This window comes from Erinaceus europaeus, chromosome 15 (assembly GCF_950295315.1).
Source record: "Erinaceus europaeus chromosome 15, mEriEur2.1, whole genome shotgun sequence".
Lineage (NCBI taxonomy): Eukaryota > Metazoa > Chordata > Mammalia > Eulipotyphla > Erinaceidae > Erinaceus > Erinaceus europaeus.
The window spans coordinates 27,233,725-27,254,821 of NC_080176.1; the positions used below are offsets into that span (position 1 = coordinate 27,233,725).

Consider the following 21,097-nt stretch of genomic DNA (forward strand, 5'->3'; position numbering starts at 1 on the left):
TTCCTCTCCTCCTCTGGGCAGGTCAGTGGCTCTCACCTGAGGGGAGGGGAGGACGGGAGGGACACAGGGGCTACCTAAGTTCTTATTTTTTATTGCCACGAGAGTTATCACTGGGGTTTGGTACCTGCACAAGGAATCTATGGCTCCCAGCAGCCTTTTTTTTTTTTTTTTTCCTTTTTCGTTCTTTCTGATAGATAACAGAAGTAGGGGGCGGGGTGGGGGGGTTTGAGTGGTAGTGCAGTGGGGTTAAGTGCACACAGCGCAAAGCGCAAGGACCGACGTAAGGATCCCGGTTTGAGCCCAGGGCTCCCCACCTGCAGGGGAGTCGCTTCACAGGTGGTGCCAAGCAAGTCTGCAGGTGTCTATCTTTCCCCTGTCTGTCTTCCCCTCCTTTCCATTTCTCTCTGTCCTATCCAACAATGACGACATCAATAACAACAACATCAGTAACTACAACAAGGGGGAAAAAATGAAGTAGGGAGTACCAGGCAGTGGCACACCTGGTTGAGCGCACACATAACAGTGTGCAAGGGTGCAAGGATCCAGGTTCAAACCCCTGGTTCCTACCTGCAGAGGGAAAGCTTCATGAGCTGTGAAGCAGGACTACAGGTGTCTCTCTGTCTCTCTTCCACTCTATCTCCCCCTCCCCTCTCAGTTTCTGTCTCTATCCAATAATAAAGAAAATATTTACAAGAGACATAAGCAGGGAGAGAAGAGGAGATAGACCCCTGCAGCACAGCTCCACTGCTCATAAGCTTCCCTCCTCACATGGTGGCCCTCCGGGAGCCCCAGGGACTCAGACAGGTGAGGGGCAGCGTGGGGCAGCACGGGGCTGAGCTGAGCACCTGGGTGGCGGTGGACACCAGCCCTGGCCTGAGTCCCGTTTATGTGGCCAGGAGTCAGAGCCCTGAAGGACTGGGGTAGACAGGACAGACTGGCAGATTCTGTGTTCAGGAAGTGGTGCTGGACTGAATTAGCAGAGACCACAGGGGCCTCAGTGAGGGGTTCAGGGGTGCCTACGGGGTGTGTGTGTCTATCCATCCACACACTATTCTGGGCCAGTCCTTTATTTTACCAGAGCAGTGGCTTGTGCTGGAATCTCAGAACTTCAAACACAAAAGTCATTTTGCAGGCAGGGGATAGATAGCATAACGCTTATGCAAAGAGACTCTCCTGCCTGAGGCTCCGAAGTCCCAGGTTCAATCCCCTCCACCAGTACAAGGCAGGGCTGAGCAGTGCTGTGTGTGTGTGTGTGGGGGGGTGTCACTTTGCATAACCACCATTTTATATCTCAGAGAGGGGACTAAATCTAGAGAGAGGGACAGACAGACAGCACCACACCCACCATCCACAGAGCTTCCTCTGGAAGCTGGAGCCAGGGATCAAAAACAGGGTGTGGCGTGTGGCTCCTGACCCGTTGGCCAGTCAGGAGTTCTGGACTGGGGCTGACATCACAGCTGGCGGAGCAGGACCTGAGGGGTGACTGGGGGTGGGGGGCCTCAGATGCACCCTGTCCTTCCAGCCTGGGAGAGTGAAGACTAAGAGAGCAGGGAGGGGCACCCAGACAGGCGGTGTCAGGCGTGTGGGGCCGGGAAGGAAGCAGCCAGCCCTGACAGCAGGAGAGTGTGGAGGGGGCGGGGCCTGGCTGGTGGAGGAGTCACTGTGGGCCAGAGGGACAGACCCAAGGCAGGGACTGGACACACCAGCTCTGAGGCCACCTCAGGCCTGACGGTAAGACCCAGGGTTAGAGGAGCCAGGACCAGTCTCCAGAGTGAGGGTGGACGCTGGCGGGAAGGCCCTTCCTTGTGACCAGGCATGAGACTTGGTTTCTCTCTTTTCTTTCTCTCTTCCTTTCTTTCTTCTCAGCTCTGGCTGATGGTGGTGCCGGGGATTGAACACAGGTCAGAGCTTCAGGCAGGAAAGTTATTTGCAGAACCCCTGTGCAAAGTTATTTGCAGCCCCTTTCCATTGTCAGACCCAGGATTACTCCTGAGGTTTTTGTGTTTTTTTAAGGGGGGGGGGCATTAGTGTTTTACTATATAGTTAATTGAAGTGTATATATATACTTTTTTCCTTTTTGTTGCCCTTGTTGTTTTATTGTTGTAGTTATTATTGTTGTTATTGATGTTGTTGTTGTTGGATAGGACAGAGAAATAGAGAGAGGAGGGGAAGACAGAGAGGGGAAAGATACACACCTGCAGACCTGCTTCACCACCTGTGAAGTGACTCCCCTGCAGGTGGGGAGCTGGGGACTCGAACCAGGATCCTTACACCAGTCCTTGTGCTTTACGCCATGTGCATTTAGCCTACTGTGCTACTGCCTGACTCCCTGAAGTTTATATTTTAAAAAAAATTCCCCAGAGCACTGATGGTGGCAATCACATCTGGGACTTTAGAATCTCAGGCATGTGGGTCTCTTCACATAACTGTTATGCTATCTCTTCCACCCTTTCCTTTTTCAGAGATAGGATCACTCTTGAGTTTTCTTCTTTTCTGTAAAATAGATTTATTTATTTAAAAGATGTATTCATGGGCTGGGGAGACAGCATAATGGTGATGCAAAAAAACTCTCCTTCCTGAGGCTCTGAGGCCCCAGGTTCAATCCCCAGCCCCACCATCAGCCAGAGCTGAGCAGGGCTCTGTTTTTGTTTTTGTTTCTATCTTTCTGTCATTAAAAGAAAATACTAAAAGTTAAAGATTAATTCATTAAGAGAGAGGGGGAGAGAGACCTGGAGCATCACCCTGGCATGTATGATGCCAGGGATAGAATGCGGGACTTAGTGCTTCAGAGTCCAAGGCTTTACCCACTGTACCACGTCCTTACAAAGTTCAAAACATGAGAAAAGTGGGAAGAATGTGAGATACTGAGAACCAGAGCATCTCTCTGGGATATGTAGTGGCAGGGATCAAACTCAGGACCTCATGCCTCAGCGTCCAGCACTTGATGCCCTGTGCCTCCTCCCAGACCACTGACATTACTGAGACCAAACCTCTGCTCAGCACCAGCGCTGGGAGCCCTGGGGGATCTCCCCTGAACTGTGTGACTGAGCCCCCTCCGCACAGGGACTGTTCTTTCTCAGTTGTGACAGTCTGGGCAGAGGAAGCCCCTTGCCAGAGTCAGCTGACTGGCTCTCAAACCCCAGCCGAACATCCTGGCTGGTGGCCAGGGCCTGACCTGGACTTCCTTCCTGGGCGACTCCCTCCAGCGGCCGGTGCACCTGCGAGCCCGGTGGCAGGCTTTGGGAAGGTTCCCACAGCACCCTGTCCTGCCGTGCCCTGCCTGCCTCTCTCTGGGGGAATACCTTGCCCAGGGCTGGCTGAGAGACCTGCCTTAAAGGCCCTGGGGTTGCTGCCCAGGCGAACTGCAGAGGACACGGGGTTGTGAGGAAACCATAGCTCAGTGTACACTTCCTGTGCCCCTGAGCTTTCTACAGAGGGCCTGTGGTCTCTGTCAAAAGCCAACTTTGTTTTGAAGATAACGGTTTATTGGGTGGGGGGAGACAGCATAGTGATTCTGCGAAAAGACTCCTGCCTGAGGCTTCATGTTTCCGGGTTCAGTCCCCTGCACCATGATAAACCAGAGCTAAGCAGCACTCTGGTTAAAAATAACATGTAACTCCCCCCGCCCCAGAGCTCTGCTCAGTTCTGGCTTCTGGAGGTACTGCAGTTTGAACCTGTAACCTTTGGTGATACAGGCCTGAAGACTCTTCTGTAATATTACTATGCTAGTTCCACACTTTTTTTTTTTAAGATTTTATTTATTAATGAGGAAGATAGAAGAGAGGAAGAACCAGACATCTCTCTGGCACATATACTGCCGGGGATCGAACTCAGGACCTCATGCTTGAGAGTCCAAAGCTTTACCACTGTGCCACCTCCTGGACCACACTAGTTCCACAGTATTAAAAATAACGTTTCTGGGAGTCGGGCTGTAGCGCAGCGGGTTAAGCGCAGGTGGCGCAAAGCACAAGGACCGGCATAAGGATCCCGGTTCGAACCCCGGCTCCCCACCTGCAGGGGAGTCGCTTCACAGGTGGTGAAGCAGGTCTGCAGGTGTCTTTCCTCCTCTCTGTCTTCCCCTCCTCTCTCCATTTCTCTCTGTCCTATCCAACAACGACAACAACAATAAAACAAGGGCAACAAAAGGGAATAAATATTCTTTAAAAAAATATCACTTTTGGGGGCTGGACGACAGCACACATAGCCCGAAGCACAAGGACCAGCCTAAGGATCCCGGTTGGGGGGAGGCGGCGGGGGAGCCCCTTCACAGGCGGTGAAGCACGTCTGTAGGTGTCTTTCCCTCTCTCTGCCTTCCCCTCTCTCGATTTCTCTCTGTCCTATGCAACAACAGCGGCAATAATAAGGGCACCAAAATGGAAAAAAATGGCTTCCAGGAGCAGTGGATTCATAGTACAGGCACCAAGACCCAGTGATAACGCTAGAGGCGATATTTTAAAACTTTTTTTTCCCTTTTTGTTGCCCTTGTTTATCATTGTTGTTATAATTGCTGTCGTTGTTGTTGGCTGGGACAGAGAGAAATCGAGAGAGGAGGGGAAGACGGGGAGAGAGACACCTGCAGACCTGCTTCACCGCCCGTGAAGGGGACCCCTGCAGGTGGGGAGCCAGGGGCTCGGACAGGGATTCTGATGGATCCGGATACCGGTCCATGTGCTTTCAGCCATGTGTTCTTTATCCCGCAGCGCCACCGCCCAGCTCCCGAATTTTATTATTTTTTTAACCAGAGCACTGCACAGCTCTGGCTTGTGGTGATGCTAGATTGAACCTGGGACCTTTGGTTCCTCAGGCTTTAAAGTCTTTCTGCAGAACCATTGTACCGTCTCTCCAGCACCTTTCTTGTTCTTCTTTTTCTATGAAACCAGAGCACTTGCCTCTGGCTTATGGAGGGACTGAATCTGAGATGCAGAGCTTCAGGCCCGAGTATTGCAGCTCCTCCCCCCCTTTTGTGACCCCCGCCCTGTAACGGGGAAGCCTCAGAAGCCAGGAAGAAGGCGGGTCCCCTGTGCAGCAGTGGCCGGGCCAGGTCACGAAGACGGGGCGCAGAGTCACTCCTGGGGGGCCCTGGGCTGGGGGACACGGTGCAGGCGCCGGAATGGAGGGGGCACCCCCGAGTCCCCGGGCGCTGTGCATCCACAGGAGACCAGGTCTGCGGCACCCCGCTAGCACCCCAATCTGAGGAGGGGTGCACATGGGAGCGGCCGCCTCGCTCTGCTTAAGGGGTCGTTACTCCTCTCTCCCATTCCCTGGGTGTGTGTGGTGTGTGTGTGTGTGTGTGTGTGTGTGTGTGTGTGTGTGTGTCCAGGTGGCTGCTTAAGGGGTCGTTACTCCTCTCTCCCATTCCCTGGGTGTGTGTGTGGTGTGGTGTGTGTGTGTGTGTGTGGTGTGGTGTGTGTGTGTGTGTGTGGTGTGGTGTGTGTGGTGTGTGTGTGTGTGGTGTGTGTGTGTGTGGTGTGGTGTGTGTGGTGTGTGGGTGGGTGTGGTGTGTGGGTGGGTGTGGTGTGTGGGTGGGTGTGGTGTGTGGGTGGGTGTGGTGTGGGTGTGGTGTGGGTGTGGTGTGGGTGTGGTGTGGGTGTGGTGTGGGTGTGGTGTGGGTGTGGTGTGGGTGTGGTGTGGGTGTGGTGTGGGTGTGGTGTGGGTGTGGTGTGGGTGTGTGTGTGTGTGTGTGTGTGTGTGTGTGTGTGTGTGTGTGTGTGTGTGTGTGTGTGTGTGTGTGTGTGTGTGTGTGTGTGTGTGTGTGTGTGTGTGTGTGTGTGTGTGTGTGTGTGTTTCCAGGTGGCCCAGCGGACCCAAGGATTCCCCTGGGAACCCCAGCTCCTTTGCCCGTCCTGGGCCGCCTGGTCACGTGGCCTGGGAGTAGGTGGTCACGTGATGGCGCCCGCGTTGCCATGGCATCGGGGGCGGGGCCTCGCGGAGGCGGGGCCGGGGGACCCCCCAGGGACGCGGAAGCCAGGAGGGGGCGCCCCGCCTTCGGGCCCCCGGGCTCTGGGCCAGGCCAGCCAGCCGGGCGGGGCGGCGCGGTGAGTGCTCCGGGCGGAGAGGGCTGGGGGGTGGGGTCCCCAGCCTCTGCCGGGGAATCCGCATCGCTCCGGATGGCGGGAGGGGCCGGGATGGGACGTGGGGTGACCCAGCTCCCAGGGTCCCCCAGGAGGCGGGGGGGGGGGTGCCGACCGGGGCTTCCCTGGGGGTGGCCCCGAGATGTTGCGGCGCCCCGGTGGGTGCCGCAGGACCCCCCCCCCATGCGGGCAGTTGAACCCTGAGTGCTCGGTGGAGTTGAGACACCCACCCCCACCCCCGCATCCCGGCTGAACAGCTGGTCGGAGCTTGGGGCGCGGTCTTGGCTCCAGCCCCCCCTTATGTAAGAAGCAGCAGCCCCGGCACCCGGACCTTTGGGGGCCGAGCCCAGCGCAGGCGGGGTTCGGGGTGCAGGGGCGCCGCGTGTACGGAACCATCAGCCGCCCGCCCGCGCCTCCGGGAGGGGTCGCTGTGCCGGTGTCACCCTCCCAGCGCCCCGCGGCACCCTGCACCCTCCATCCTGCCTCCTGCCCCCGCCAGGCAGCTCCCTCCCCCAAGCATCATGAGCTCCTGGGTGAGTACCCCCCACACCCATCCCTCCCAGGGCCATGGAGCGAGGGTCCTCGCCTGTCATCATCGCTCCCAAGTGCGACCTCCCCCCTTAAGAGGGACCCCAGGATGAGGAGCTACGAGCCCCCCACATACACACAGACAGACACACACAGAGACACACAGACCTCCGTCTGGTGTATTTGGGAGGAGAGGTTGGGAGAAAGCTCATTTCTAAATGGTAACATCCTAGATTGTTTTATTTGCTGTATTTTAGTGGGAGGGGCCAGGCGGTGGCAGACCTGCTTGAGAGCACATGTTACAAAGGTCAAGGACCAAGGTTCAAGCCCCCGGTCCCCACCTACAGGGGGAAAGTTTTGCGAGTGGTGAAGCAGGGCTGCAGGTGTCTCTGTCTCTCCCTATCTCCCGCTCCCCTCTGAATTTCTCTCTGCCTCTATTCAGTAAGTAACTTTAAAAAAAAATGGTTCTTTTAAAAAATATTTTATTTATTTATTTTCTCTTTTGTTGTCCTTGTTGTTTTTCATTGTTGTTGTAGTTATTGTTATTGATGTCGTCGTTATTAGATAGGACAGAGAAATGGAGAGAGGAGGGGAAGACAGAGAGGGGCAGAGAAAGACACCTGCAGACCTGCTTCACCGCTTGTGAAGCGACTCCCCTGCAGATGGGGTGCCGGCGGTTCGAACCGGGATCCTTATGCCGACCTTGTGCTTTGCGCCACCTGTGCTTAACCCGCTGAGCTACAGCCCGACTCCCCCCCCCCCTTTTTTTTTAAGAGAGAGAAGGAGAACCTCACTTTGGCACATATAATGCGAGCAATGGGACTCAGGACCTCAGGCTTGAGGGTCCAGTGCTTTGTCCACTGCACCACCTCCCAGACACTATTTTGTTTTTTGTTTGTTTTTAGAGAAACAGAGAAAGAGACCCCAGCACTGAGGCTCCCTTCAGTGTGGTGGGGGCTGGGCTTGAAGCTGGGAACTGGGTGGGTGTGGTCGCGCAGCACACTACCCAAGCGAGCGATTTTACCAGCCCGATAATTTTTTAATTAGAAAAAAAAATATTTGCTTCATTTTTTCCCTTATATTTGATCAAACAGAGCAATTGAAAGGAGCAGGGAGGACAGAGTCGGAGAGGAGACAGACACCTACAATACTGCTTCAGCACTCATGAAGCTTCCCCTTTCTAGGTAGGGACAGGGAACTTGAACCCAGGTCCTTGTGCATGGTAACGTGTCTTTAATCAGGTGTACCACCACATGACTCCTTCCGTGTGGGGGTGTGCCTGTGTAAGCACATGCATTTTTTTTAAGATTTACTTATTAATAAGAGAGGGAAAGAGAATCAGCATCAGGGGCTGGTTGGTGGCACACCTGGTTGAGCACACGTTACAGCACACAAGGACCAGGTTTGAGTCCCCGGTCCCCACCTACAGGGGGAGAGCTTCACAAGTGGTGAAACAGGGCTGCAGGTGTCTCTCTGTCTCTCTACCTCTCTATCTCCCCCTTCCTCTCAATTTCTGGCTGTCTCTATCCAATAAATAAAGATAATAATTTTTTTTAATATTTATTTTATTCCCTTTTGTTGCCCTCGTTGTTTTATTGTTGTAGTTATTAATGTTGTTGTCGTTGTTGGATAGGACAGAGAGAAATGGAGAGAGGAGGGGAAGACAGAGAGGAGGAGAGAAAGATAGACACCTGCAGACCTGCTTCACCGCCTGTGAAGTGACTCCCCTGCAGGTGGGGAGCCGGGGTTCGAACCGGGATTCTTATGCCGGTCCTTGTGCTTTGCGCCACCTGCGCTTAACCCGCTGCGCTACAGGCCGACTCCCAAAGATAATAATTTAAAAAAAAAATCAGAGCAGTGAGTCAGTTGGGAGGTAGAGCATCAGGTTAAGCACATGTGGCGTGAAGGGCAAGGACCGGTGTAAGGATCCCACCGTGGCTCCCCATGATGATGTCAATAACAACAACAATAATAACTACAACAACAACAACAAAAGAACATGGGCAACAAAAGGGAAAATAAGCAAATAAATATTAAAAAAAGAGTCAGCATCATGTGTGGTGCCGGGGATGGAACTTCTTGAGAGTCAGCCCACAACTCCATGGGTTGAAGGAGCCGGCAGCTACCAGCAGAGCTGGCTTTCCTCATGGCATAAGGGGCTCTTGGTGCTACACCCTCCAACCCACTGTGGAGAGGCTCCCTTCACACAATCTCCACAGAAATTTTTTTTTTTTTTGTCTCCAGGGTTATTGCTGGGGCACCGTGTCTTCCCCTTGAATCCACTGCTCCAGGAGGCTATTTTTTCCCCCTTTTGTTTCCCTTGTATTGTTTTTAATTGTTGTTGTGGTTATTACTGTTATCGATGTCATTGTTGGATAGGACAGAGAGAAATGGAGAGAGGAAGGACAGAGGGGAAGAGAAAGAGAGTCACCTGCAGGCCTGCTTCACCACGACTCCCCTGCAGGTGGGGAGCCGGGGGCTAGAACCGGGATCCTTGCTCTTTGCTCTATGTGCGCTTAACCCGGTGCGCCACCGCCCGATCCCCATGCTCCTCTCCCCCTCCCTCTCTCCTCTCTCTTTTGCCTCCAGAGTTATTTCTGGGGCTTGCTGCCAGCACTATGAAGCTACTATTCCTGGTGGCCATTCCGCCCCCAATTTTATTGGATAGGACCCAGAGAAATTGAGAGAGGAGGGGAGATAGAGAGGGAGAAAGACAGACAGACACCTACAGACCTGCTTTGCTGATTGTGAAGCATGTCCTCTGCAGGTGGGGAGCCCGGGGCTCGAACCCAGCTCCTTCTGCGAGTCTTTGCACATAGTACTATGTGCACCACTGCCAGCCCCCCCCCCCCCCGCCCTTTTTCTAACATTTGAGCACTGGTGCAGGGGATTGAACCTGGGGCCTCATAGCCTCAGGCAGAAGAGTCTATGTGCATCACCATTAATCCACCTCTCCCACCCACAAAACTGCTTTTTCAAAGCCCAGGAACCAATCGGGAAACCAAGAGCTACTTGTTTCCCAAACTCAAGACTCAAGTTCCTGAAGGGAACCTGGCCTGGGCAGAACTGAGCCGGAGAAGTGCAGAGGGACATCTGAAAGATCTGGGGGGGAAGATTCACAAGCGGTGAAGCAGGGCTGTAGCTGTCTTTTTCTCCCCCCTTTAGCTTTATTTTCCACTCCTCTCTCACTTTCTGTCTGTCTTGTTCAATAATAAGAAAAAAAAATAGGAAAAGTGGTTGCCAGGAGCAGTAGATTTGTAATGTCAGCACTGAGCCCCAGCAGTAACACTGGAGGCAAAAAAAAAAAAAAAAGAAAAGAAAAGAAAGAAAGAGGGGGTCAGGTCAGGCAGTAGCGCAGCAGGTTAAGAAGACGTGGTGCAAAGCACAAGGACCGGTGTAAGGATCCCGGTTCAAGCCCCTGCCTCCCCACCTGCAGGGGACTCACTTCACAAGCGGTGAAGCAGGTCTGTAGGTGTCTTTCTCTCCCCCTCTCTGTCTTCCCCTCCTGTCTCCATTTCTCTCTGTCCTATCCAACAAGGACGATATCAGTAACAACAATAATAATAATTACAACAGCAATAAAAAAAAAAAGGGAAAAGGGAAAATAAATAAATATTAAAAAAAGAAAAGAAAGGAAAAAGAAAAGAGAAGCAGTTTTGAGTTTTCAGGGCCTGGTTCCGGGTCCTGGAAGGTGGGGGTGCTCCCCAGTTGAAGATGAGGGAGGTCAGAACAGTCAGGGGTGACACTCAGAGTCACACAGTCAAATCCCAGCTTGAACCATCGATCCCAAGGTCTTTGTCTACACATACAGCTCACTACTCTAGGTGCGTGTGTTCGGGCTACCCCAAGGTTTAAAGGTCTAATTGAACCTATTGACATTTTAAAGGTTGATTGAATATTAATCCATTTGAGAGAGAAACTTTTTTATTTTTTATTTTATTTTTTTTAATTTTTTTTTTTGGTTTATTTTATTTTTGAGAGAGAGAGAGAGAAACACCAGAGCACTGTTCAGCTCTGGCTCATGGTGGTGTGGGGGATTGAACCTGGGTCTTTGGAGCCTCAGGCATGAGAGTCTTTTGCATAACCATTAGGCTATCTACCCCCACTCTTTTTTTTTTTTTTTTAACCAGAGCACTGCTCAGTTCTGGTTTATGGTGGTGCAGGAGATTGAATCTGAGACTTTAGAGCCTCAGGCATGAGAGTCACGTAACCATTCTGATATCTACCCCCACCTGAGAGAAACTTTGCATGAGAGAAACCATGGCGGGGAGGATGGAACAGGGAATCCCAGGCATGTAAATTCAGTGCTGTGACAGTTCCTCAGGGTTTTTTTTCAATATTTTCTTTCATATATATATATATATTTTTTTTCCCTTTTGTTGCCCATGTTGTTTTATTGTTGTGGTTATTATTATCATTGTTATTGATGTCATCATCGTTGGATAGGACTGTTTGTGAAGTGACTCCCCTGCAGGTGGGGAGCTGGGGGCTCGAACGATCCTTATGCCGGTCCTTGTGCTTTGCGCCAAATGTGCTTAACCCACTGTGCTACTGCCTGATTCCCATCTTTAAAAAATAGTTATTTATTCCCTTTTGTTGCCCTTGTTGTTTTATTGTTGTAGTTATTATTGTTGTCATTGTTGTGGGATAGGACAGAGAGAAATGGAGAGAGGAGGGGAAGACAGAGAGGGGGAGAGAAAGATAGACACCTGCAGGCCTGCTTCACTGCCTGTGAAGCGACTCCCCTGCAGGTGAGGACCCAGGGCCTCAAACCAGGATCCTTATGCTGGTCCTTACACCTTGTGCCATGTGCACTTAACCCACCGTGCTACTGCCAGCTCCCTCCCCTTTTATTCATTTCTTTAGCAAGAGCACTTATATGTTTCACCTTGTGATTGTGCTGGGGATTGAACCTGAGACCACTAGTGCCTCATGCATGAAAGACATTTGACATAATCACTACTACACTGTCCCTCTCCAGCTTTGTTTCTTTGTTGTTGTTGTTTTTTAATAGAGACGGTAATGGGGGGGAGATAGGGAGAAACAGACACCTGCAGCTCAGTTACACCACTTGTAAAGCTTCCCCCCCCCCCCCCGCAGGTGGGGATCAGGGCTTGAACCTGGATCCTTGTACACTGTAGTTGTGAACCAAGTGCACCACCGCCTGCCCCCTTCTGTTTCCTTATTTTCAAGATTTACTTAATAGTACAAAAGAAAGTAGAAAAAACCAGAGTATCACTCCAGTACAGGTATGCTGGGATTAAACTCAGGACCTCATGCTTGAGGGTCTAACATTTTACTCACCGGACCATATCCTGAGCTGTAAGATTGTTTAATAGGGAGGAAGGGAGGAAGGGAGAAAGAGAGGGAGAACACTGGAGCCCGCACAATGCTGGGGATCAAACCCGAGACCCCCTGCCTGAGAGTCCAGTGCCTTACCCGCTGCACCCCCTCCTGGGCCTCTCAACCTGGGGCTTCTTGGGGCCCCAAGTTCAGTTCAGGAAGGGAGTCCAGATTCCCCCTCTGCAGAGGGACATGGAGTGACACACCAGTGGCCGGAAGCCCGGTCTCCCCTGCAGCTGGGCACCCCCATTCTTGAGAGAACAGGACCCCAGGCTCTCAGCCCTCCACTCTGGGGCCCCTCTGTTGGTGTGCAGGCTGGCCAGAGGCCCTAAGTGCCACCTGCCCCCTGCCACCCCACAGCCTGGCTCCCACCATGAGTGCTGAGCTCAGCGTGCCCGCCGAGCCCCCGACGCCTGCCTGCCCCGAGCCCGGCCACAAGGGCATGGATTACCGCGACTGGGTGCGGCGCAGCTACCTGGAGCTGGTCACATCCAACCACCACTCAGTGCAGGCCCTGTCCTGGAGGAAGTTGTATCTGAGCAGGGCCAAGCTCAAGGCCTCCGGCCGCACCTCTGCCCTGCTATCAGGCTTTGCCATGGTGAGTGTCAGCCGGGAGCGGGTGGGTACGAGGGTCTGTTCTGGGCCCTGCTGGCGGCTGGGACCGAGCAAGAGGAAACGTCCCACAGGGAGTGGGATGACTCTGGTGGCTCTGGGGACAGGATTTGCTGGGGGGAGGGATCCACATCTGCCCCCTCTTGGCTCATAGGTTCTGAGCTGGAGCCGGTGAGCCTCTGTCCTGACCCCCCACCACCACTTGCCAATAAGGACCTGTCCCACAGGGTGAGGGGTAGGGCTCTCGGTACCAAGGGTCTGCTGGCCATCAGGACACGCCGCCTGGGCCAAATGACGTCTCGGTGGCCCTGGAGGTGGCTCAGCAGGTAGAGCGCAGGGCCTGGATGCCTGCGGCCCTGGGTTCGATGGCAGACATCAAACACGCCAGGGTAGTGGGTGCTCTACGGCCCTGGGGTGGGGGTGGAGACTGGCACAAACACCGTGTGTGAGGGAGGATCCAGGTCTGGCCTCTCTCTCTAATGAGCCAAAGGAATTTTTGTAAAAATGAGTAATTGGCCTGGGAGGGGACACCAGGAATGGGGATAAAGTCCTGGGGATAGGAGGTCCCGAATTCGATCCTCAAATCCAACATGGTGGTGAAACTCTGATTCCCTCGCCCGGAGCTAGTGAGACCAGGCTGGAGAGAGGGGAGGGCCCAGGTCCCAGCCCTGCCACCACCTGGAGGCACTAAGGCTTCAGACCGGAGCTCCCTCCAGGGCCCCACTAGCTCTATATTCTCCCTCTCCTGCTCTGCACTCTGCCTCCATTGGAGTGAAACATGTGACCTGGAGCAGGGAAACCAGCCCACCTCTGCAAAACAGAAACCAAAAAAGAAAAGATAGGGGCAGGGGGAGACAGCATAATGGTTATGCAAATAGACTCTCCTGCCTGAGGCTCCAAAGTCCCAGGTTCAATCCCCTGCACCACCATAAGCCAGAGCTGAGGGCCGGGTGGTGGTGTACCTGGTTAAGCGCACATATTACAGTGCACAAGGCCCTGAGTTCGAGCCCCCACTCCTCACCTGCAGGGGGAAAGCTTTGCAAGTGGTGAAGCAGGGCTGCAGGTGTCTCCCTCCCTATCATCCCCTTCCCTTTCGATTTCTGGCTGTCTCTACCTAATAAATAAAGATAACAAAAAAAAAAAAAAAAAAAAAGCCAGAGCTGAGCAGTGCTCTGGTAAAAAAAAAAAATTAAAAAAGAAGAAAAGAGACAGGGCCTGGCGGTGGGCACCTGGTGAAGTGCACATGGTGCTAAGTGCAGGGACCCAGGTTCGAGCCTCCAGTTCCCCACCTGTAGGGGGCAGGGGGAATGCTTCACAAGCAGTCTTCTTCTAGCGTTCGCCCTTCTTCCGCAGCCAGTCAACAGCGTCAGGTTGAGCCTGATGTCAAGTTTCGAGGCCTCCTTTGAATCTGGAGAGGTGGCAGTCGTTGACTATGTGGGTCATAGTCTGTCTGGAGCCGCAGGGGCAGTTCGGGTCGTCTCTGGCTCCCCAGCGATGGAACATAGCGGCGCACCGGCCATGGCCTGTTCGATAGCGATTGAGGAGGGCCCAATCATAACGTGCTAGGTCAAAGCCGGGTTGACACTTGCAGGGGTCTGTGATGAGGTGTTTGTTCTTTACCTCAGCTGACTGCCAGCTCTGTTTCCAAGAGTCTGGAACAGAGAAGTTCAGTGTAGGCGTAGGGGACCAGATTGGGTGACGAGATGTCCAGCGTTGGACAGGGTGGGCGAAGATATCCGCGTATATTGGCAGGTCCGGTTGAGCGTAGACATGGGAAATGAACTTAGATGATGCCGCATCCTGACGAATATCTGGCGGGGCGATGTTGCTAAGAACTGGCAGTGAAGCAGGTCTACAGTTGTCTCTTTGTCTCTTTCCCTCTCTATCCTCCCCTTCCTCTCTCAGTTTCTCTCAGTCCTAGCCAATAAAGTGGAAAAAGTGGCTGCCAGAAGCATTGGATTCATAGTGCAGGCACCGAGTCCCAGGGATAGCCCTGGAGGCAAAGGAAAAAATAAAAGGAAGAAGAACAAAAGAGACAGGGTGGGGCTGAGGGTCTCGAATTCCGTGTGAAGTGTGGCTTTAGGTGTATAGATAAGGCCCAAGCTTACCAATGTCTTAACATTACTTAACTATTACTTCCTAGATATTTATTAGTAAGAAAAAGAACCAGGGGGAAATAGCATAATGGTTCTGCAAACAGACTGTCCTGCCTAAGGCTCCAAAATCCCAGGTTCAATCCCCCACACCACCATAAACCAGAGCTGAGCAGTGCTCTGATGAAAAGAAAGAAGAAAAAAAAAAAAGAACCAGAGCGTCACTCCGGCACATGTGATACCAGGGATTCAGCCCCATTCTTTTTTTTTTTTTTTTAAGAAAGGATAAATTAATAAAACCATAGAGTAGGAGGGGTGCAACTCAACACAATTCCCACCACCCAATCTCTATATCCCACCCCCTCCCCTGATAGCTTTCCCACTCTCTAGCCCTCTGGGAGCATGGACCCAGGGTCATTGTGGGTTGCAGAAGGTAGAAGCTCTGGCTTCTGTAATTGCTTCCCCGCTGCACATGGACATTGACTGGTCGGTCCATACTCCCAGTCTGCCTCTCTCTTTCCCTAGTAGGGTGGGTCTCTGGGGAAGCGGAGCTCCAGGACACATTGGTGGGGTCTTCAGTCCAGGGAAGCCTGGCCGGCATCCTGATGACATCTGGAACCTGGTGACTGAAAAGAGAGTTAACATACAAAGCCAAACAAATTGTTGAGCAAGGGACCGCATTCTTGAGAGTCCACTACTCCAGCCTTGCGAGACCTCCCAGGCCAGGCTGCTGCTGCTGCTACTATTATTACAATTATTTTTACAATTATTTTATTTTACTTTATTTTTTTATATTTATTTATTTTCCCTTTTTGTTACCCTTGTTTTTCATTGTTGTTGTAGTTATTATTGTTGTTGATGTCATCATTGTTAGATAGGACAGAAAGAAATGGAGAGAGGAGGGGAAGACAGAGAAGAGGAGAGAAAGACAGACACCTGCAGACCTGCTTCACCACCTGTGAAGCGACTCCCCTGCAGGTGGGGAGCCGGGGGCTGGAACCGGGATCCTTGCACCGGTCCTTGCGCTTTTGTGCCACGTGTGCTTAACCCACTGTGCTACCGCCCGACTCCCTTTATTTTACTTTTTTAAAAATATTTATTTTCCCTTTTGTTGCCCTTGTTTTCTTAATTTTTTTTTATATTTATCGATTTTCCCTTTTGTTGCCCTTGTTTTTTTATTGTTGTAGTTATTATTGTTATCGTTATTGCTGTAGTCATTGTTAGACAGAACAGAGAGAAATGGAGAGAGGAGGGGAAGACGGAGAGGGGGAGAGAAAGATAGACACCTGCAGACCTGCTTCACCACCTGTGAAGTGACTCCCCTGCAGGTGGGGAGCCGGGGGCTTGAACTGGGATCCTTATGCTGGTCCTTGTGCTTTGTGCCATATGCGCTTAACCCACTGTGCTACCGCCTGGCTCCCTTGCCCTTGTTTTTTATTGTTGTAGTTATTGTTGTTATTGATGTCGTCATTGTTAGAACAGAAATTGAGAGAGGAGGGGAAAACAGAGAGGGGGAGAGAAAAACAGACACCTGCAGACCTGTGCTACCGCCTGGCTCCCTTGCCCTTGTTTTTTATTGTTGTAGTTATTGTTGTTATTGATGTCGTCATTGTTAGAACAGAAATTGAGAGAGGAGGGGAAAACAGAGAGGGGGAGAGAAAAACAGACACCTGCAGACCTGCTTCACCACCTGTGAAGCGACTCCCCTGCAGGTGGGGAGCCGGGGGCTTGAACCAGGATCCTTACGCCAACCCTTGTGCTTTGCGCCATGTGCACTTAGCCCACTGTGCTACCACCCGACTCCCTTCTTTTACTTTTTTGACCAGAGCATTTATCAGCTCTGGTTTATGGTGGTGCAGGAATTGAACCTGGGACTTTGGAGCCTCAGGCATGAGAGATGATGATGATGATGATGATGATGATTTACCAGAGCCCTGCTCAGCTCTAGCTGGTGGTGGTGCAGAGGACTGAACCTGGGACTTTGGAGCCTCAGGCATGAGAGTCCATTATGCTGTCTACCTCCCCCAACCCCCACAGTGACTTCCTCCCCCCCCCCCCCCCCGCCCCTTTCTGGTCACATCAAGATAACAGAGCTTCCTCAGTCTTACGCGAAGGAACTTGTGAGAGAGCGTTAAACATCCCCGTGAGGCTTACAGCTCCTTTTCTGTCTTTTCAATTCTTTTTTAAATTTTACTCATTTTTTTTATTTGATAGGATAGAGAGAAATTGAGAGGGGAGGAGAGATAGAGAGGGAAAGAGACAGAGAGACACCTGCAGCCCAGCTTCACCACTTGTGAAGCTTCCCCCCTGCAGATGGGGACCAGGGACTTGACATACCCGGGGCCAGAGGAACATCTCACTGGGTGGACCCCTTGCTTGACAGGGGCACAGCTGAGGGTCGAGCCCTGCTCAGCCTTGACACAGGTGGTGGGGCCTCAGCATGCAAGTCCTGTGCCCTCCCACTGTGCCACCTCCCCCAGCTGCCCCTCTGGCTTTCCTGAGGTTTCTAGATGTTTCCTTAATGAGATAGATTTAAAAAAAAAAAGTTTTAATTATTTTTTTTAATATTTATTTTCCCTTTTGTTGCCCTTGTTTTTTATTGTTGTAGTTATTGATGTCGTCATTGTTAGATAGGACAGAGAGAAATGGAGAGAGGAGGAGAGAAAGATAGACACCTGCAGACCTGCTTCACCGCCTGTGAAGCGACTCCCCTGCAGGTGGGGAGCCGGGGGCTGGAACCGGGATCCTTACGCCAGTCCTTGTGCTTTGTGCTACATGCGCTTAACCCGCTGCGCCACCGCCCGACTCCCCCATGTGTTTTAATTTTATAGGATGTAAAAATTGAGCAGGAAGGAGACGGGGAGAAAGAAACACCTGCAGCCCTGCTTTACCACTCGTGAGGCGGGGCACAGGGGCTGCAACCGGCTGTGCCCCTTAAAGATCTGTTTTGTTGATTGCATGTGAGGGGTTTCCCATGCGAGGGAGACAAGGGGAGAGAGAGATGAGAGAGGAGGAGCCAGGGCAGCTGTGGTGCCTGCGGTGCTGGAAGTTTAACCGAGAACCTCAGGCCAGCAAGCCCAGCGCTCTGCCCACCAGTCTGTTTTCAGCACTCACTCCTTAGGGAGGTGTAAAGATATTTATTTCAGGTAGTAGGGGGAGCTGGGTGGTGACATACTCACTCAGGTTTTTTGTTTGTTTGTTTGTTTGTTTTACCTCCAGGGTTATCACTGCCTGCACTAAGAATCCACTCCTTCTGGAGGCCATTTTTCCATTTTATTGGACAGGACAGAGGAAAAATGGAGAGAGGAGGGGAAGACAGAGGGGGAGAGAAAGACACCTGCAGACCTGCTTCACCGCCTGTGAAGTGGCCTCCTGCAAGTGGGGAGCCGGGGGTTCAAACCGGGATCCTCATGTGGGTGCTTCTCATTATATGCACTTAACCTGGTGCACCCCCCACAGACACACGCACACTCAGTTGAGCACACATAGTACCATGTGCAAGGACTTAGGTTCAATCCCCCTGCCCCCACCTAAAGGGAGTGTTGAAGCAGGGCTGCAAGTGTCTCTTTTTCTCTGTTTACCCCTCCTCTCTCAATTTCTCCCTGTCCTGTACAATAAAAAAGAAAAAGAGGGAGACAGGGAGAGAGGGACCAGAGCACTGCCAAACTCTGAATGATGGTGGTGCTGGGGATTGAACCTGATTCCTGGGGCAGGAAGGTCATTGCATAATCATTATGCCATCTCCCCAGCCTTATTGATTGATTGATCGCTTTTTTCAGGGGTTAATGTTTTACAGTTGATGGTAAATACAATAGTCTGCACATGCATAACATTTCCCAGTTTTCCACATAACAATTCAACCCCCACTAGGTCCTCCTCTGCCATCATGTTCCAGGACCTGAACCTCCCACCCCCACCCCAATGTCTTTTACTTCGGTGCAATACACCAATTATTATTATAAATTTATTTTTTTACCAGAGCACTGCTCAGCTCTGGCTTATGGTGGTGCAGGGCTTTGAACCTGGACTGTGGAGCCTCAGGTAGAATGCTGTTTGCAAAACCATTCTGAGCCCTATTTATTTTCTTTTAAATATTTTTATTTATTTATTACTGGATAGAGACAGAGAAATTGAGAGGGGTGAGGGAGAGAGACACACCTGCAGCCCTGCTTCACCACTTGTGAAGCTTTCCCTCTGCAGGTGGGGATCAGGGGCTTGAACCTCGGTCCTTGTGCACTGTAATGTGAGCGCTTAACCAGGTGCCCCAGAGAGAGACCCCAGAGCCCTGCTCAGCTCTGACCGTGTTTGGGGGATTGAACCTGGGCCCTGGTGCCTCGGGGCAAGAGTCTCTGCAGCCAGCGCTGCCATCTTCCCCACCCCTGGGTGTAGTCTGTAGTCCCAAGAGAGGACATCCCAGCAGGGAGGGGACTCTGGGGCCCTGGGGGTGCCTCCTGCCCCCACCCATCCGCGCCGTCCCTGCAGGTGGCAATGGTGGAGGTGCAGCTGGAGACTCAGTACCAGTACCCGCGGCCGCTGCTCATCGCCTTCAGCGCCTGCACCACGGTGCTGGTGGCCGTGCACCTGTTCGCGCTGCTCATCAGCACGTGCATCCTGCCCAACGTGGAGGCCGTGAGCAACATCCACAACCTCAACTCCATCAGCGAGTCCCCCCACGAGCGCATGCACCCCTACATCGAGCTGGCCTGGGGCTTCTCCACCGTGCTGGGCATCCTGCTCTTCCTGGCCGAGGTGGTGCTGCTGTGCTGGATCAAGTTCCTGCCCGTGGATGCACGGCCCCCGCCCGGCCCCCCGCCCGCGCCCGGCGGCCACACGGGTTGGCAGGCTGCCCTGGTGTCCACCATCATCATGGTGCCCGTGGGGTTCATCTTCGTGGTGTTCACCATCCACTTCTACCGCTCGCTCGTGCGCCACAAAACGGAGCGCCACCACCGGGAGATCGAGGAGCTGCATCAGCTCAAGGTGCAGCTGGACGGCCACGAGCGCAGCCTGCAGGTCGTGTGACCCCGCCCCCGGCCCCGCCCACTCCCTGCCACCCGCCCTGAGGAGTCCAGGGAAGACCCCTGCAGCACCCCAAAGGCAGGGCGGGCCCTTCTGAGAGCGGGACGGGGCGCACGCGGGCTCAGCTAGGGGTGCGGGTGGCCTCGGCGCCGGGCCCTCAGTGTCACAGCGCCCCGGTTTTCCCCTCCTGGCCGCCACCCACAGGCCACCACCCCACCAGCTGTCCCAGCTCCCCTGCAGTGACAGGTGGCCAGGCCGGCGGCACGGGAGGCAGAGGCCATGCCCAGCAACTCCATGAGGAGCAGGGACAGGGACAGAGACACCCCAAGGTGCTCCCTTCTGCCCCCGTGGCCTCAACCCAGACAGGAGCCCACGCCTCGAGGGGCCTGGCTGGCTGGCTGGTGGTGCTGTGACCTGCCACTTGTCAGAAGCTGTCACCTCAGGGGGATGTGTCAGGGCGACTTGTAATAATAACCTGTGAAGAGTTGTGACCTTGAGCCTCCCTCGCCTGGGACTTGCATGTGGTGTCTGTCTCTCTGGGCCCAGATGGTCATTGTGGGGGGCCTCGGGGAATCCTGGGACTGTGCTACTTGGAGCTGAGGCTCAGTCGCAGCTTCTTTCCGGTGGGGTGGGCGGCAGCACCACCTGGAAACTCGGCCTGTGGAGGTTTGACCTGATTGCAACGCCCCACTTTCCTGGCAGAGTCTGGGGTCTGGAAGTGGGGCATGGCTGCCCGCCAGCTTCTATTTCAGGCTCGTGGAGGCAGGCAGCGGGGCTGCGGGCAGACCTGGCATCTGGCCCTGGTTGGGGTCCCGACAGCTGTCACTGTGTCCTCCTTGGGTTCCCGTGCATGATCAGGGCCCTGTGCATCCCCCGTGTCCTGTCTGTGGGTATCTGAAATGGTCACCTTGGACTGAATAAAGAGCTCTGGGTGATGCTGTCCGCTCTTGGTGCTGTGCTGTCAGTGTGACGGACCACTTCTTTTTTTTTTTTGACGGACCACTTCTAGAGCCGCTGAGTGTTATCCCCGGGGAGGGGGTGCTGCAGAGCAGACTGGGCGCTGGGCCACGAGAGGGCACCCCTGAGCTGAGCGTCTGCCTAGGGCTTCCCTGCCTGGAGCCTCTCCCCTGGCTGTCACTGGGTCTGTGGCTTTGAACAGGGCCTGGGGGGGCTCTCCGTCCCCCCCACCAGTGTGGAAGCCCCCGGTGGTCGTAGGGTACCGGTCCGCCATCTAGGGGGAAATCTGTCCCGTGTGCTTGGCGCTCTGGCATTTCTGGGCAGACAGCTTCAGTCTGAGTTGGCCTGGAGCAGGAGAGGTTCTGTGAACCCCGGGCATCAGGTTGAACCTGCAGTCCCCCAAGGTTAGGGCTCAGGACAGAACTCACGGTGCCCAGTCCACCACTCCCCAAAGGACAAGTAGTGTGTGGGGGC

The 21,097-nt window shown here is 53.4% G+C and overlaps 2 protein-coding genes across 4 annotated transcripts in view; both read left to right on the forward strand.

Moving 5' to 3' along the window:
- CUX1 (cut like homeobox 1) overlaps nucleotides 1-21,097 on the forward strand; it is a 389,471-nt gene that overhangs the window by 302,313 nt on the left and 66,061 nt on the right. The window lies entirely within an intron of this gene.
- Nucleotides 1,591-20,613, forward strand: ORAI2 (ORAI calcium release-activated calcium modulator 2). 3 transcript variants are annotated; one of them, XM_007517936.3, is made up of 3 exons: nucleotides 1,591-1,731; nucleotides 12,303-12,540; nucleotides 19,130-20,613. In XM_007517936.3, exons 2-3 carry the CDS (start codon nucleotides 12,316-12,318, stop codon nucleotides 19,667-19,669), a joined length of 765 nt encoding a protein of 254 aa, XP_007517998.1. In that variant the 5' UTR covers nucleotides 1,591-1,731; nucleotides 12,303-12,315; the 3' UTR covers nucleotides 19,670-20,613. The 3 variants fall into 3 exon arrangements, with proteins under 3 accessions (XP_007517998.1, XP_060029445.1, XP_016041432.1); XM_060173462.1 differs by lacking the exon at nucleotides 1,591-1,731 and adding an exon at nucleotides 6,149-6,604; XM_016185946.2 differs by lacking the exons at nucleotides 1,591-1,731; nucleotides 12,303-12,540 and adding an exon at nucleotides 18,651-18,688.